The 17,435-nt window shown below is 35.6% G+C and overlaps 1 protein-coding gene across 1 annotated transcript; it reads right to left on the reverse strand.

The window, feature by feature from the left end:
- Positions 503-15,644, reverse strand: LOC109228197 (small ubiquitin-related modifier 1-like). The gene is made up of 3 exons (XM_019393364.1): positions 15,440-15,644; positions 6,532-6,681; positions 503-665 (listed from the first exon to the last, which is right to left on the reverse strand). Exons 1-3 carry the CDS (start codon positions 15,626-15,628, stop codon positions 600-602), a joined length of 405 nt encoding a protein of 134 aa, XP_019248909.1. The 5' UTR covers positions 15,629-15,644; the 3' UTR covers positions 503-599.

A 17,435-nucleotide genomic window follows, 5' to 3' on the forward strand; every position in this document is an offset into this window, starting at 1 on the left:
GAATTTCTACTCCCTAGCTTTCCCATTCTCTTTTATTTTATGTTTTATTTTAAAATTGTTACTTGTAAGGTTGCACAAGAAATGAACAAGGAAGTACCTGGATCTAACATGCCGCAAACTAATTTCAGAAATCAAGAAGTCTATAAAAGGTACTCTCTCCGGTCAAAAATAATTGATTTTTTGGATGTTTTCACACAAATTAAGAAATCCATCTTTTAGCATTAATTAGCAATGAAATTGATCATATTAACATTTACTATCTCATATAAATACTCCTAACACATACTCCAACACTATTTACTCCAAGGACAATGTAGGAAAAAAATAATTAATTCATTTTTGAAATCTGAAAAAATCACTTATTTTGGATCACAAAAAAAAAAGCTAAAAAATCACTTATTTTGGACCGGAGGGAGTAATAAACTGTAAGCAAATTGAAAGCTTGCATGCAAGTTTCTACATCGATCAAGATATAATCATTGGATTAAATTACCAGTATCAATAACCACTTAACTAGTTTTGGGAATTCCATATAATCTGGCTCAAGTATTGAACACAACTTCAAATTCATTAATAGAATCCAAGCCAATAGTAAATAACTAAGCGAGACTTCCACCGCTCAAAGCCGGCATAGCAATAATTTCATCTCCATCCCTCATCTCTAGCTGTTAATAAGAAAAAGAAACGGTAATTATTATACAAAAACTTTATGTGTATACCGATAAATTCAGAATTTAAAATGTATGGGTTCTTAATTCTTATAAGGACCTGAAATATATCAGTTCTTAATTCTTATAAGAATATATATATATATATATGGGGTTCCATTAAAATTTATTAGGCTCACGTGAACTGATAGTTAATACTGCAAATTTACCATGGCTTGGTGATTCGCTTTTAAGGGGTGAGAAAGCATAACTACTTACATTAAACGAATGAATACATTACTGAAAACATGTCAAAGCCTCGATTTTAGCTCTTGTATGGATAATTGTGAGGTTAGGGACTTGGGTTATGTTGGACCAAAATTCACTTTGGTGTAACAATTGGGATCCTAGAAGAAGGATTTGGAAGAGACTAGACATAATTTTTGCAAATGATCTCTGGTGCCAACTCCTTCAAAATAACACTGCCGGACATTTACCAAGAACTAGTTCCGACGATAGACCTTTGCTCTTTAGTTGTCATAACAGAAACAATAATGGCATAAAGTACTTCAGATTCCTTAACTTTTGGACTGAGCAACCTACTTTTATGAAACTGGTTGAAGAAGTGTGGGCTACTAATATATGTGGGAATGCTTGTGGAAGCTACGACAGAAACTAAAGATGCTCAACAAAAGACTCACTCAATGGTCTAAAGAAGAAATTGGCAATGTATTTGAACATGTTCAACTGTGGGAAGTGAAAATGCATGATCTAGAGGAGTTAGACTTGAACAACAACACTGATTTCTCTAGAGAAGAACTGAACAAAGGGCAAGCAGAATAAATTATATGGATGGCCATGCAAAATGCTATACTGAAACGTAAAGCAAATACCAAGTGGTTTGAAGAAGGTGATTCCAACACCAAGTACTTTCACAGCTTAATCAGGGAAAGAAGGAGAAAACTCCAACTTCACAGGATCAAATATCATAGAAATAGATGGGTGGAGGGTGATGATAACATAGCAACAACTGACATTCACCACTTCGAAAAGAGATTCAACATACAAGATCAGCTCAAAGATAGAGACATTCTTGATTGCATTTCTCAAAGGATCACTGATGAGGATAATAGATCCCTCACTACTATATACAGAAGAAATCAGAGATGCGGTCTTTGATATGGGAGCTACAAGTGCAGCAAGACCAGATGGTTTCAATGGTACTTTTTTCCATAAGTGCTGGGATATTATCAAAATTGATATTACTGATTTTGTTCAAGAGGTTTTCAATGGGAAGAGACTTACCAAATTCTTCTCACATACCTGTCTTGTCCTGATTCCTAAAGTAGAGTCTCCTACCAGCTTCTCCAAGCTTAGACCTATCAGTCTAAGCAACTTCACTAGCAAAATCTTTTCCAAAATTCTGTGAAGAAGGCTTAACCCTATGCTTCACAAGCTCATTTCAGAGAATCAAAGTGATATTGTCAAAGGAAGGTTTATTGCTGAAAACATTCTTCTTGCGCAAGAGATACTCAGAATATCAACCATAGGAATTCTGGTGGTAACATTATCATCAAACAAGATATGGAGTAAGCCTAAGACAGAATGTCATGAAAATTTCTCATGTCTGTAATGAGGAAATTTGGATTCTCCGAGGAATGGATTGACATCATTTGGGTCTTGATCAACGATGTGTGATATTCTATTATTATCAATGGTGCTAGGAAAGGTTTCTTTACATCTTCCCATGGTCTTAAGCGCGGGGATCCTCTTTCCCCTTCCTTGTTCATCATTGGTTCTGAAGTATTATCCAGATCTTTGAATAAGTTATTTGAGCATGACAACTTCACTCCATTTAGCATGAATAAAAGAGGACCCAACATCAACCGCTTAGCCTATGAAGATGACATTGTCATCTTCTATGGAGGAAACAATCATTCTATCAAGCTTATTAAGAATCATATCTAGAGGTATGAAAGGTCTTCTGTGCAAAAAGTCAACAACAACAAGAGTTATTCCATTACTTCTCAAACACCTCTGCTTCCAGGATCAATAGAATTAGACAAGCATCTGGTTTCATAGATAAAAATTTTCCTTTCACTCACCTCGGCTACCCTATCTACCATGGGAGGAAGAACACTAGTTTGTTTGATAGCATTTTAGCTAAATTTTCAAAAGGCTCAACGGATGGCAAGGCAAGATTCTATCTCCCAGTGGAAAAATCACTCTTATCAAGCATGTTCTACAGTCTCTTTCCACATATATTCTTTCGGCTATGAAACCCCCTTCCCCCCATCCCCCAAAGGTACTGTTAACCTTATGGAAAAGCACTTTTGCTAATTTTTTCTAGGAATTTACGGATGGTAAGAATAAGTACCATTGGAGTTCTTGGCACAGCATTGCTTTCCCAAAGATGAAGGTGGCATTGGTATAAGGAAGATATAAGATGTGATTGAAACATTTAGTATCAAAAGATGGTGGAGATTTAGAATGCAACAATCTTTATGGGCCACCTTCCTCAAAGCCAAATATTGTAAGAGATATCATCATGTGAGTAAAATTATTAACTCGTCAGATTCTCATAGCTGGAAAAACCTATTGAAGACCAAGAGCAAAGCATAAATGCACATTAACTGGAGGATTCAACATGGTTCCTCCAGTTTCTGGTGGGATAACTCGATTGGAAAAGGACCACTAGCATATCTATCTCAAGGAACTAGGAAGTCTACAAAAAGTCAAGTAAATAGTTTCTTTCACAGTGGGCAATGGGACAACAACTTAAACCAGGTTCTACCTTCACATATTTACTGATTACATTATAAATATTGGTATAGGTAATTGTATGGAGGATGACTTCCCTGTTTGGAATATATCTGGTGATGGTCTTTTTTCTAACAAATCTGCTTGGCATCTAATTAGATCAAAAAAGCAAAATTATAATTTCTTAAGGAAGGTTTGGCATCACTCTATTCCCTTTAAAATGTCTTTCCTAACTTAGAGATTATTTAAAAGAAAATTTCATTTTAATGACATGATTGGTAGGTTTGGTACTAACATTACTTCTAGATGCTCTTGCTGTAGTGTTCCACAAGCAGAGACTATGCAACATGTGTTCATGGAAAGTGAAGCAACGATGTTTATATGGAATGCAATTGGCAACCCGCTGGGAATTAGGCGCCAACAGGCCCCTGTTTCTGCAATCTTCAAAAGGTGGTGGGAAAAAAAATCAAATAATAGAGTCCATGGCTTGATTCTCCAAGTCGCACCAATTGTCATATACTGGGAAGTTTGAAAACAGAGAAGCTCTTGTAGATATGGCACGCAGAAGAAGTTTCAACTCAACTTCATGAAATTTCAAGTAATATGGACTATCAAGTCCATTATTTCTAAGTTAATGCCTAATGTGTTAGCCCCAAGGTTTCACGTATTGATTTTGATGATACAAAACCAACATAAGTTTTAATCAAAGAATATTTAGTTGTGTGAATTATTTTTGCCAGGTTAAATGGAGAAGGATTTGATTGGATTATTAATTCAACTACATAAATCAAGAGTCAAGAATTAAGGGCAAAATGAGATATTCATTAAGCCAAGGAAGGAAGCTTAAGCACGGGATGAAGAAGATTCAATACAAAAGGTTCTTACTTACAACAATCAAGGAAAATATTGAAGAGGTCCAAGGCTGATTTTTTACTCAAGAAAGGAGACTATATATATATATATATATATATATATATATATTGAGATCTATTCAAAAGGAAATTATTTGCATAGTTACGAAAATAATAAATGGTCATTGAGATCTTCATATTGGAAACAAAAGACAAGATCCAAGGTAAAGGAAGAGGATCTTGAAATTCTCTTGGGTTACCTAAATAAGAGCTTATATTTTATTTATATAAGCCAAAAGAAGAGGTCAAAGAAATTACTGGAAAGAATATTAGTTATTCTGGAACAAAGATTTATTGAGATACTACAAGAGTTATTATGCAAAATAAATTATTTCCCAAGATTTTTATATATAAGGAAGTCTAGGAGCATAATTGTCATAATTCTTATGGATGGAAAGGAAATCAATTTCACGAAGCATTCCTTGAAAGTATTAAGAAGTTCTCTTCAATAGGAAATGTGATTACCTATTGAAAGTGCAATGGTCAAGAAAGAAAGAAATAATTCAAGGAAATTCAATAGGCAAGAATCTTCGTTCAGGGCAAGACAATCAAGACTCCCCACGTTAAGGCAAGACTAATAGAATCTGATCATGAAGACAAGGAACTACTATCAAGTAGCAAAAGAATATCAAGAAGGATATACTTCTCAATTGAAGACACAGAGGCAATGACTTAAAGGAATCATATGATTCAATATCTTAAGATCCTCAAATCATGTGAGCTGGAAGGCACGATTCCATTTCTCAAATTAGATAGCTAGGCACAAACGAGAATGGAAACATATTATTTCAGTAAGGACCACCCCAACGATCAAATGATTTATTTTGAAGCACACGAAAGACTATATAAGCAGCAACACTGACCGGAAGAAAGGCACCAGCTTCGCAGACAACTTTCCTACTCTTTTTACACCTTAGTCAACCACTGTATTCTTAAGTTTACTAGTGTCATAAAAGATAGAGAGAAAGGAAAAAATACTGAGAGGTTGTGTCATTGTTCGTTTCTTTGGTGAGCGAGTGAAAACCAAAGTGTCGTTGTTGGTGATCGAGTGAAAACCAACTCTTTGTTCGTTGTTGGTGAGCGAGTGAAAACCAACCTTGTAAACGTTAGTGGTGATCGCTGAATTTACAAAGAGATCTAAAAGACAACACTCTTGCAACCAAGAGGACTAGATTAGGATACCACATTGGTTCCGAACCAGTATAAAAGTTTCTGGTGTTATTTACTCTATCGCTCTCATATTATATTCTATTCCTTTACTATTTATTGTGATTAACACTTGTTTAAATTGAAAGGACTAACAGTTCTGCGTAGGCTGTCTCAACATCAGTCGACTAAGTCTATACCACAGTCGACCAAATTTTTAACAAGCGTACAATTCACCCCTCCTCTCTTGTACTTTCAATGGAAAATAAAAAATACATTGAGTAAACTCGCCTCTACTACCAATCAAGGTGTGATCTGTCACTCATTGTGCCATCTCCCCAAAGAAGCTAAAGGCACTTTTATTCTAGATAATTGTCAAATGCCTAGTATTAGAACAAAATACGATAAATGCAACTTTTTTGTTAGTTGATTATGTATATATTGCACTGTCAGTAGGAAGGACTTTTAGTACATTCCTCCTACTGTTTTTTGGGTGATAGAAATCACCATGTTGTATAACGTTTTTAAGGTCAGGTTTAGCCCCCTCACTGCACCTTTTTGGAATACAACACTTCCCAGACCTCTGTCTGGGGTACTTTATGAAAAAAAAACTTCTGGCATATAACAACAGCAATACTTGATTCACATTTTAAATGCCTTATATGCAAACATTTAAAGGCATCCGAGCTAACTTATCAGTTGTGCAAATATTAGAATCCTTAACCATTTTCCTTTTACTTTAATAGTCTAAATAAATGAAGCTGGAATAGTTTACGTCATTAAAATATTCTCAGTTATAAATCTAGTGAAAAATGGATATAAGAGTCATGGATTAATGAATTTTATTATCAAAAATTGAGTTTTAATATGACATGACATGTTAAATTTGTGATATTTATTTTTTGAGTCAAATGATAATAGTTGGATGATTTTGTTGTCCTAAAAAAAGAATAATGACATTGGTGAGATATCTTCATAACTTGGGTGACCATTTAAGAAATTTACTCCTAAATCTTAGGGTGGAGAGAGAGAAAGAGAGAGAGAGAGTGAGTGTGGAAGAGACAAACCTCTTTTGGAGTTTGTTTGCCTCTAATTCTCCTGCCTTCAAATAAGAATACAGTTTGCTCTATATCCATAGATTTTTTGTCGCAATAAACCATCATAAGTTTCTTCAGAAGTGTAGTTCCCTGAAGTTTGAAAAGTACCTCACTTCCATCCTACAAAAAGGATAAACTTTAGACCCAGAGTCTTAATTACCTTCTTTAATTACAAAGTAATTAAGTGATTTGAGTGTGTAAATATCTCTTATATCATCCACGCATAGAACTTACTCTTCAATTATAAGTATATAATCAGTGATAAAGAAGAAGTAAACCTAATTTCATCTATATATCTAAGTAATGATGAAGAAGTAAATCTAATTTCTCTTAATCAAGATAAATAATGCTATTGAAGTGGTACTCGACTCTTCTACGTATTGTTAATTATAAAGCTATAGATATTTATTACAAAGTACTACAATTTTAGAAAGTCCATACAAGTTACTTATTCGGTTATAGTTGTAGTAGTATTTTTTTCAAGTAGTATAGCGCACATAATATTGAGAGGTAGGAAAAAAAAAACATAGTATGTGGGAGAAAAAGAAAAAAAAACACCTAGTTACGTTCAAATTCCTCTAGTATAAAATTACAAGTAAACTCTTTAGCCGTGTAAAGACAAAAATCGGTAAGAAGCAAACAGTGCATCTTAATTATGCTGCGACAAGCAGTAATAATAAAGTGCTAGAGTAGATATATTTGTTAATGATCCACATTTGCAGAGTAGAAAACTTGATTATAATGCCAAGACTTCCCTTTTGAATTGAAATTTTTATGGTTAATTACATGCGTATACTTTAGCCTTAATTCAGAAATATAAACAGTTATCTAGAGCTCATAATAGTTTTATGGTCCATCTCAGGAAGTGAACCAAGAAATTTCTTCTGAGGGTAATATATTGTAATACTCCCTCCGTTTCAAATTAAATGAGATAGTTTGACTCGGCACAGAGTTTAAGGAAAAAGAGAAAGACTTTTGAAATTTATGGTCTTAAAAGCTTAAGGGGTAAAGTTTTGTGGGGCCATGACTTTTGTGTGGTTATAAAAGCTTCTCATTAAGGGTAAAATGAGGAGTTTAAAGTTGAATTATTTCCAAATTTAGAAATGTGTCATTTATTTTGGAACAGACTAAAATGGAAAGTACCACATTTAATATGAAACGGAGTGAGTAAGTAAAAATACAGTGATATATCTACACAGTTAATTAACTTAATTCTGATGAATCATTAACATTTGTCAATTTCTACCAAAGCTATGGTATAATTTGTGATGGTATGACCATTGGCAAGGCAAGTCTTGTCCAACTTGTTACGATTCGCCAAGACTTTTAAACTGTTTGTTTCAAAGTTATGACACGATTTATAGTAAGAGATTCAAAGGTCCTTTAGGTTTTGTGCCGAGGTAAATTTCTGCATCCATTAGAACTTGTGACGATCCATCAGGACATGAAAATAATTTGTTCCAAAGTTAGGACACACTTTATAGTAAAGTCCTTATGTCTAAAGGACTTCTGGCAAGACAAGTTTGTTTATCCAACAGAACTTGTGACGATCCATTAGGACTTGCGGCCAGGTTCTGACCCATAAATTATCTTTTTGAAATTTTATCGGAATGATTCAAAACTTAAATAGTAACACAAAATCAACCTATTTATGCAAAATCACTCTCAGTTAACAGCTATCCTCTTACTAAAATATATACCTGATTTTTTCTGATAAGTGTTTAATTTATTTGGATCTCCGACCATGGTTAGTACTAGTGGGATTTATGTAAAGAGAGAATGTTTGCTTCCAATGTTTGCATCTTGTCTTTTATTTCTCGGAAGCCATTGAAAGGGATCGTTTATCGCTCTGAAACTTAGATGAAGGTCAAAGGTTGAAATGTGAGTCTTGCTCACTCTTGAGAGTTATATTTACAAGTGAAAATTTCAGCATATTTGTACATAATACAAGAATAAATTCAAATAAATCTTCTTACTACTGATGTACAGAAAGATGCCTCTAACATATTAATATAAATATACAATAAAACCCATGCATTATTGAATTAGAAATGATCGCATATCGTCAAATAATATAAATTTTGGTTTACCAAATATATGTGGACTCCTTTGAGGATGTCTGAATGTTGAGGCCGCAGTGGCGGAGCCTTGTATTTAAAATATAAATAGGTAAATAATCAAAGAAGATATATATATATATATATTCCTACGAACAAAATGAGGGGGAACAAAGTGAATGAAACTGGCTAACTAAAAATAGCATGTTCTTTTCAAGAAAAAGCTTATGTCATGATCTTAAAATCTACGCCAGCGAATACTACTACGTTTATGTTATTAGGAACGTTCTGAAAATTTCTAAAACGAAACCCGGTGTGAAGACCCGATAGGTTATTTTGAGATTTAGGCTCTATTTTTGTGTTCCGAGACCTCGATACGCAGTCCGTATCTTGTTCCGAAAAGTTTTTATGTCAAAAATTTCAAGAAAATATGAATTTTTTCCTTAAAAATGATTTGAGTTGACTACGGTAAATATATTGTATAAAAGGACCCCGATCAGTATTTTGACGCTTCCGGTGGGTCCGTATCGTGATTTGGGACTTGAGCGTATGCCCGAAATCGAATTCGGAACTCCCTAACTTGTTCTGACTCATTTTGTCGAAAACTAGCATTTTTGAAAGTTTAAGAATTACAAGGTTTGACCGAAAGATAACTTCTATGCTAACGGGTTCGGACTTTGATGTTGAAACTTGGAATAGTTCCATATTGCTATTTGAAACTTGTCTACAAAATTTGGTTCAATCCAGAATTGATTTGACGTGATTCGGACGTCTGATTGTAAATTTGAAAGTTCTAAAGTTTCACTGAAAGTTTCATACATTTTGAAGTCTGATTCGTAGTTCTAGGTGTTATTTTTGTGTTTTGATCGCGCGAGCAAGTTCGTATGATGTTATTACACTTGTGTACATGTTTGGTTTGGAGCCTGAAGGGCTCGAATAAGTTTCGGACAAGTTTCAGAAGAGTTTTGCTAATGAAAAGTCTGCTGGTGCAATACCAGTTCTGGTGCTCTGTTGCAGATCTCGCAATTGCGAGCCTTGCTTTTGCGAAGAATTATTCACATTTGCGAGCATGGGCTAGGCTACGTGAATCTCGCATTTGTGAACTATGAACCTTCGCTTTTGCGAAGGAAGTGGTCGCAATTGTGATCACTAGCCACTTGAGCCTGCTTCGCAATTGTGAAGCTTCTGATCGCATTTGCGATGGTGGTACATTCGCATTTGCGATCATATTGTCGCATTTGCGACTTCTACTCTTCTGTGACAGGGTTCGCATTTGCGACCCTTGTCTCACTTTTGCAATGTTCGCAATTGCGACATCCGCAATTAGGGAAAAGAGGAGAAAAACGGGACTTAGCTCATTTCTCATAATTTCTCAACCCTAAATACCCTAGAGGCGATTTTTCAAGAGACTTTTCTTCCTAAATTCATTGGTAAGTGACTTTGATCCATTTCTTTTCAATTACCCATTACATTTCATAAGATTTCAACATCAAATTTAGGATTTTCATAGCAGAAATTAGGAATTTCTGTAGAATTGGGGATTTTTGTAAAATTGAGATGTAGACCTCGAATTGAGGTCGGATTTCGTAACAAATCACATAACAGGCTCGGGGACGAATAGGTAATCAAGTTTTGGTCCGAATCTTGAGTTTTGACCGAGCGGGCCCAGGATTGACTTTTGTTGTCTTTTTTCTAAAATCATTAGACCATCTCCAACCCTAACACCAAATTTCACACCAAAATGGTGTAACACCAAATTCTCCAACCATTACACCATTTTTTTACACCAAAAAAGAATATTTCTTCTCTCTCTTCTATATTATAGTTTAAGCTTTTAATGCTCAATATGCCAATATTATGGATAGTAGCCAGGAGCAGTGTTCATTAGAGATGGAAATTGAGGTGCCAATGGAGGGTTAAAGTAGAACCCCAACACTCTAACCAGCTAGAATTTGAGGATGCCGATGTTGAAGAAGTAATACTAGAGTCAACCAAGAACGTTGAAGATACAAATTTAGTTGACTCTAGTGTGATTGGTGTTGATGAGGTTAAAAATCTTGAAGTTCATGTATTTGTGCGCGTTGGACCTCATTCCAAACACTTCTCTACATTATGTTCAGATGGTGAAATGGAAACTAAGCCGTATGAGGCAATGCAAGAGTCAAAGGAAGAGGTAGATGAGCCCTATATTCTGAAATTTTCAAGGCCGTCTAGGCAAAGTGACATTCCTCGGTTGGAAGCCAAAAAGTTGATAAAGTATCATTTAATTTTTGGCTCGCAACAATTTGTATCGCATCAGGAGCATGATCATAGAGCAGAATCAAAACTTGGGGTCCAATTCATAAGTTCAAAGAGGAGGCAGAAAGTGATTCGCGTCGTGCCGCGACGTTAAATCAAGCGCTTGTTGGGAGGCAACCCAGCTTTACTGCTTTCTTTTATTTATTCTTTTGTATTACTTTTGTAGTGTCGGTTTTTGATTTTCTAGGAGCATGTAAAGTAAAGCTATTGGAAGGATGCAACAGCAAACCAAGTGGTTGGAACTAAGTGTGAGGTACCCGCACGAAAGACTAAGCTTGGGAGAAGTCTCAGTAACCCATGAGCTGCTAGTGCTTCGGCCTTTGGCCTACCAGGGAGTTTCTCTTACCCTCTTATTAGTATGGTGTGCATTTGGGACAATGCACAAATTTATGTGTGGGGTGAGGAGATTGTCTGGGTGACTTTCTATGCTATTTCAGCTGTGTTAGTTTAATTGAATAATGCTTTTGTTTTAAAAAAAGATTGGACTTTTCCCGACGATGGATATCCTAGACAATTTTCTTGAGGGATTTAAGTCTAAAAAAAATGATTTCTTTGTAGGTAGTGCAGTAATTCCCCCTTGATTTTTTCTTTGTGCCGCGGTTCTTTTCCAAGGGTTTTGTTTGAACCGGGTGTAGTTAGTTTTATTTTTTTAGGAGTACGAGCCAGTGTGAGATGAATTGAATTGAAGCAATATCTCTTGACTTTGTTATGCCTTGAGAATAGCGAGTACTTTGGTTGTGACGCTTAGGCTCAGTTTTTGACTCTAGTATAAGCACCTTAAATCGTAAATTTTTAAATTTGCTTAACTGCTTTGACTGGAGTGTCTTGATGAGTGCAATCCTGAGTGAGTTATGTGTCATGTGTGTGTAAGGATTTGTGTTATTCTGTGCATTGCATTTGATGCTAGAACTTGCCCCGTGTGTTTGCAAAGCGAAATAGTAGTTTTGTTTAGTCTTGGAAGTGATATAGGCGTTTCTTTGTTGAGCCAGATATGTATAATTTACCCGCCTAATTGTTAACCCCTTTGAGCCTGTAATCCTGTTTCTTTGGCAACCACATGACAAGCCTTACCCATTTGTTAGAATTAACCATCTATTGAACCTTTTCACCTCTCATGAGCACTTGAATTGTAATGAACTTTGTAAAAGTCAAAGTATGGGGTGGTTGGTTTGGCTTTTGAGTGGAGCTAATAAAATAAGGAGAAAGGTGCACTGTGTTGACAAAAAATATAAGAGCCACTTGAATTGGAAAAAAATAAAGAAAAAAAAAATAGTTGTATTGTTGTGAAAAAAAAATATTCCTTGCTAAGTGGTGACTCTTGATGTAATTGTGCTTAAAGAAGTATGAGCTAATATATATTGATGTGAAGATGGAGTTATGGTTTGACATAAGTGTGGGATTTTAAATGTTAAAGTGTATGTATTAAAGTGCTTAGGGAGGTGTAGTCACTCTTATATCTAAATGTATCCTACTTGTCCTGCAGCCTACATTACAACCAAATAAAGTCCTACTTGATCCTAGACTGAAAGAGCTCGATTAGTAGAGTAGTACACTACGGGCAAGCCTATCGTGCATCTTTTGTGGCATATGAATGACGTTTCTGAGAGTGAGTGAATTCTTTCTATCTTGAGTTCCTAATTGTTCTTAACTTTTATATTGTGTGGAACTACTCTCTTTATTGTGTGAAGGCACTTGATTCATGAAGGAAAGGTAATGTCAGTGACCTCTATGTTAGAGTAAGTGGGTGAGTTGTGAATAATGCGTGGTACTTGTAAGTCAAATCTTGAGGTGAAGATGTTACGCTTTTGTGCTTAGTCTATTTTAAATATTCTTGGTGTGATGAGTTAGGAGAATTGTTTAAAAAGGTCGTGTCTATATAAAGTGTAGTTTGATTGCTCGAGGACAAGCAATGGTTTAAGTGTGGGGTGTTGATGATAGGCTATAATTACGTAATTTAGTCGCTTATTACACTCTAAATTACTGCACTTTAATTGAGTTTGAGCTTTAATCGCTAGTGTTTTGCACTAAATTGTGTATTTTATGCCTTGTAGGAGTGATTCCGAGCTATGTAGATATTATGGAATGAATTCAAGTGATTTGGAGCTTTGAAGTCTGAGTAAAAGCCCAAGGAATCAAGTTGGGATCGTGTTTGGGGATCAACGGATGATAGTCAAGAACGAAACGGAGAATCGAGCGGGCATACGGTGCATTGTCTAGTAAAATGCACATAACTTTTCGCTCAGAACTCCGTTTGGGCTCCATAATATATAGTTGGAAATCTATTTGAAAGGGCTATAACTTTCGTGTTTTGCATTTTCGCGAATCCCCACTACCGCGGCGTGTGAAGCGGCGCAGGCCGCGCCACGCCTGTGGAAAATTCCTGCAGCCTGTCAGAATCAGCTCTCTGAACATCCCTACAAGCACACCGCATGGCGCGTCGCCCCATGCGGCGCGGTAGTGCAAATTTTACAGAGTGATTGTCTTATTTTGCGCAGGAAAAGATGTTTCGTCTGGGCCCGACCCTATTTGGTATAAATACATGTAAAAACGCTATTTTGAGGAGGGCGGATATACTTTTGACACAGTTTAGACCTAGGGAGAGCACGGAGCCACAGTGGAGACCGAGATTCGACCTAAGGAGGCAAGAACACACTAGGAACAAGGCAGAGAATTCTTCTACGAGTTTTCGCTTCCTTCTTCCTATTTTCATTATTGGTTATGAATTCTAGTATTGTAGTATGCATACTATTATGAATAGCTAGTTTGTTATCTAGGGTTTTGATGGAACCTATTGGAGGATGATTTTTCTATTACGTTAACATAGATTTGTTGTAGCTTTTTCTTTATTTATTCAACTACGTTATTATTGTGGTTGGTTGAAGAGCTCTCAATCGACTGTGCTTATTTAGTGTGTATTACTCGGGAGAGAGTGCATATTTAGGTAGTTGTTGAACAACATCACTCCTAACGTATATGAGGGATCAATACGGAGAGTTTAAAGGTGGAATTAGGAATAACGAAACCTTGGGTGCGATCCGAGTGAGCTGTACTTAATGCCAGCTAGCGTAATTCGGGAGAATATGTCTAGCAAATTGTGGTAATTACTCGGGAGAGAGTTACGACAGTCAGAGCGCTCATGATCGGTAGAAAATACTTAGGCGAATTTATAGAAAATGTAGCGGGAAGGAATCTGACAATAGGGGAAATCATAACTCTAGACCTCCTTAATCTTTTCTCCAACCCTTAGTATCCCTAGTTTTTAATTTACTTCTTTAATTATTTAGTTAATTAGATATAAGAATCTTAATATTTATAATTTAGAATTATTTGAGCTTATCTTCTTAGTGATATTGAACAATTGTAGCTAAGCCTTAGTTCTCTGTGGGATTTGACTCCGGACTTGTAAACCGAATTATATTTGCAACAACTGCTTAATCCTTTTTTATAAGGCATAGTTGGGCGTGATCAGTTATGTTTAGACTCTGACTCCCTATTCAATTTCATCATACTATATATGTTTCAGACTTATATCATTTTTCATTGTTATTGTCTTGTCATAACTTGTTTAAATCAGTAAATTCTCTGTTCACATCGGCTTGCCTAGCAAGTAGATGTTAGGCGCTATTATGATCTCGAGGTTGGATTCCGGGTCCTGACACCCAAGAGGCTCTAGCTCTCATATATAACATAAAGGACCTGCGTGTTTTGCAGTAGTAGACAAACAAAAAATACGAAAAAATATCACGTTAAGTGTTAGAATTGAAGGAATGCACAGTGGAAACCTATATCCCTACATAGGAGCTCGACGAACCTTTCAAAAGCATTGTTGTGTTCGAGAGCACTAAGGAGAAGCAAAGACTTCCAATAATTTGGTTCCTATTTGATTGCACTTAATGAAGAGTAGAATTTGAATTATACATCATTAATTAAGTGCATTTTTAGTTATTTATTCATAATAACCTATAAGCTTTTAATAGATCTACAATGTTTTGATATCATTAAAACATTCGCCTAAATTTATAATTATTCTATTTATTACCACCGCCAACCACCATCGCCCCAATAAAGAATAGAACATTGGTGAGGAATGGCCAATGCCACGCCCCTCCACCTTCTATATACACCAGAACGTACCATATAGATGTACCCTAAACAAAGATGATTTAGAGTGTGCGCACTCCTGATCAAATTTGCCCAAAAAAATAAATAAAACAAAGATGTCCGAGAACCTCATTTCGGATTTGTTGCTACGGAATGAATCTAGTAAAGCATAGACACGAGTTAAGGAAACCCATGATTCAGATTCACTACGTGTAGTTCATGACTAAAATGGAGAATTTCCTACTTTTAAGACATTCGAATAGAACAGTGCAGAAAATCACCAGCAGCAAACCACAACAATCAAACACAAGAGGATCAACAAACAAAGGAAGATCAACACACACACACACACACACACACAAAGGGGATTGATCAAAAAGTAACGAAAGGTAAATAATATATAAGGGAGAAAAGCGAAACACCTGTGGCGTCGTCACATGAACAACAATGTAATTAGGTGACTCCTCAACGGGCTTTTTCTCCTCTTGAGTGCTTTTTGACATTTTTCCTTTCTTCTTCTCCTGATCTTGAGTCACTGCAGATGTTTTTCTTTTCTTGTCCTCCTTTTTAGTGGCGACAGGCAAATTCTTCTCTTGAGTTACCAGCGACATTCTTCCTCTCTTTCTAATTCAATTCTCTCCAATTTGTCACGTTAATTAGATCAGAGACATTTTGTTGTAGTGAACTCCCTCTTATACTCTTAAGATTTTAGGGGTCAAATGTGCTTTTAATATTGTAATCCGGCGGAAGATTTTATTACTGTGTGGATATGACCTGTAATTAATAAGCTTGCTAAATCCAGAGATGATGTGATGATTTTTTGTCCATAAAAACCAGGATCATTTATCTTATTTCCCTTTCTAGCCGTGCTTATCATGTATTTGAAATTTTGGTTAATAAGAACAACAAAGAAATTGGTCGGGGCTTTTTATTTAAATAGACATATTTAATCAGTAACGAGAGGAACGTGCACATATATATATCCCTCTCTGCCAGTATATATATATCAGTTACGATGACTAGTGAAATTCATGTGCCAAACACAAGTCCAAGAGTTTAGCACTAGTTGTGGTGTCCAGAAGTGCTGAACATCTCTTGCATTGTGATTACTTAGATGATCTATACAAGTGCTTATCTAGATTAACATATTTTTTGCATACTTCATATTCAAACAAGAAGACAATTTATAACTTGTACTTAAAAGATATCGTTAATTAATCTTAAACACGTTGAAGGTTCTTTGCGCACTCATATTGTCACGACCCAAAATCCGCCTAGTCGTGATGGCACCTAAACTGATCCGCTAGGCAAGCCAAATACAGTCAACACAAATCTACTAGAATTAATATGAAGCCAACAAGTGAATAACTAAATTTTTTTTATAACTTCCCAAGGACTTGTAGTACAGGACATGAGCTTCTAAGACTTAGATTTACAAGCTGATATGAAAATGATACAACATTTGTTTGAAGTATATATAAACAGAAATTAAGTCCTAGACTACCATGAACAAAAGGTAGCTTGAATCTGGAACAATGGAACGTCTTCAGTGCCAGGCTTCATCTTCCACTAGCTACACAGCTCCAAGATCTGCACGCAAGGTGCAGAAGTGTGCATGAGTACAACCGACCCCATATACTCAATAAGTATCTTGACTAACCTCGGTGAAGTAGTGGCGAGGTTTAAGTTAAAAGATACTCACACAATATAGTACCTGTGCAGATAATAAGCAGAAAGAGCAATACGAGAAGGAGATACAAATAATCACGTAGTAAATAAAGCGAAAATACAAATAACAGAGGGCCCCAAAATACCGTCACGTCTCAGTCTCACAACACATTATGATAACTGAAAACAAGCAACAAGAATAACCAAAATACGTTTTCTCCGTTGCAGCGCACAACACGATCCACAAATATATATATATATATATATATATATATATATATATACATATATATACATACATACATACATACCATTGCGGCGTGCAACCCGATCCAAAACAGTAATACCAATATACATTGTAGCATGTAACCCGATCCCACACAATAATACCAATAATCGTTGCAATGAGCAACCATATCCCACACAATGATAATATAAATGGACAACCTCAACCAACTACTACGTTTCTCAAATAAAATGATAAGATAATTAAAGACATAAAGTGGATAAAAGAAGCTATCTAATAACACACAAGGTCATAAAACAAGTAAAAACAGTTAATAAATAAAGACACGAATACATGAAAATAATTAGCAACTTAAGGCACGTAACGGATAAAAAGGCATGAATTTAACAAGTAAGGGCAAGTAACAATTAGAGCATTTAACAAGTAATAACATGGATTAAATGAAAGCATAAAATGATTGAAGACAATAATAAATATCCCATATCCTGTGCTTAACCTGTGAC

Source organism: Nicotiana attenuata, chromosome 6 (assembly GCF_001879085.1).
Source record: "Nicotiana attenuata strain UT chromosome 6, NIATTr2, whole genome shotgun sequence".
Lineage (NCBI taxonomy): Eukaryota > Viridiplantae > Streptophyta > Magnoliopsida > Solanales > Solanaceae > Nicotiana > Nicotiana attenuata.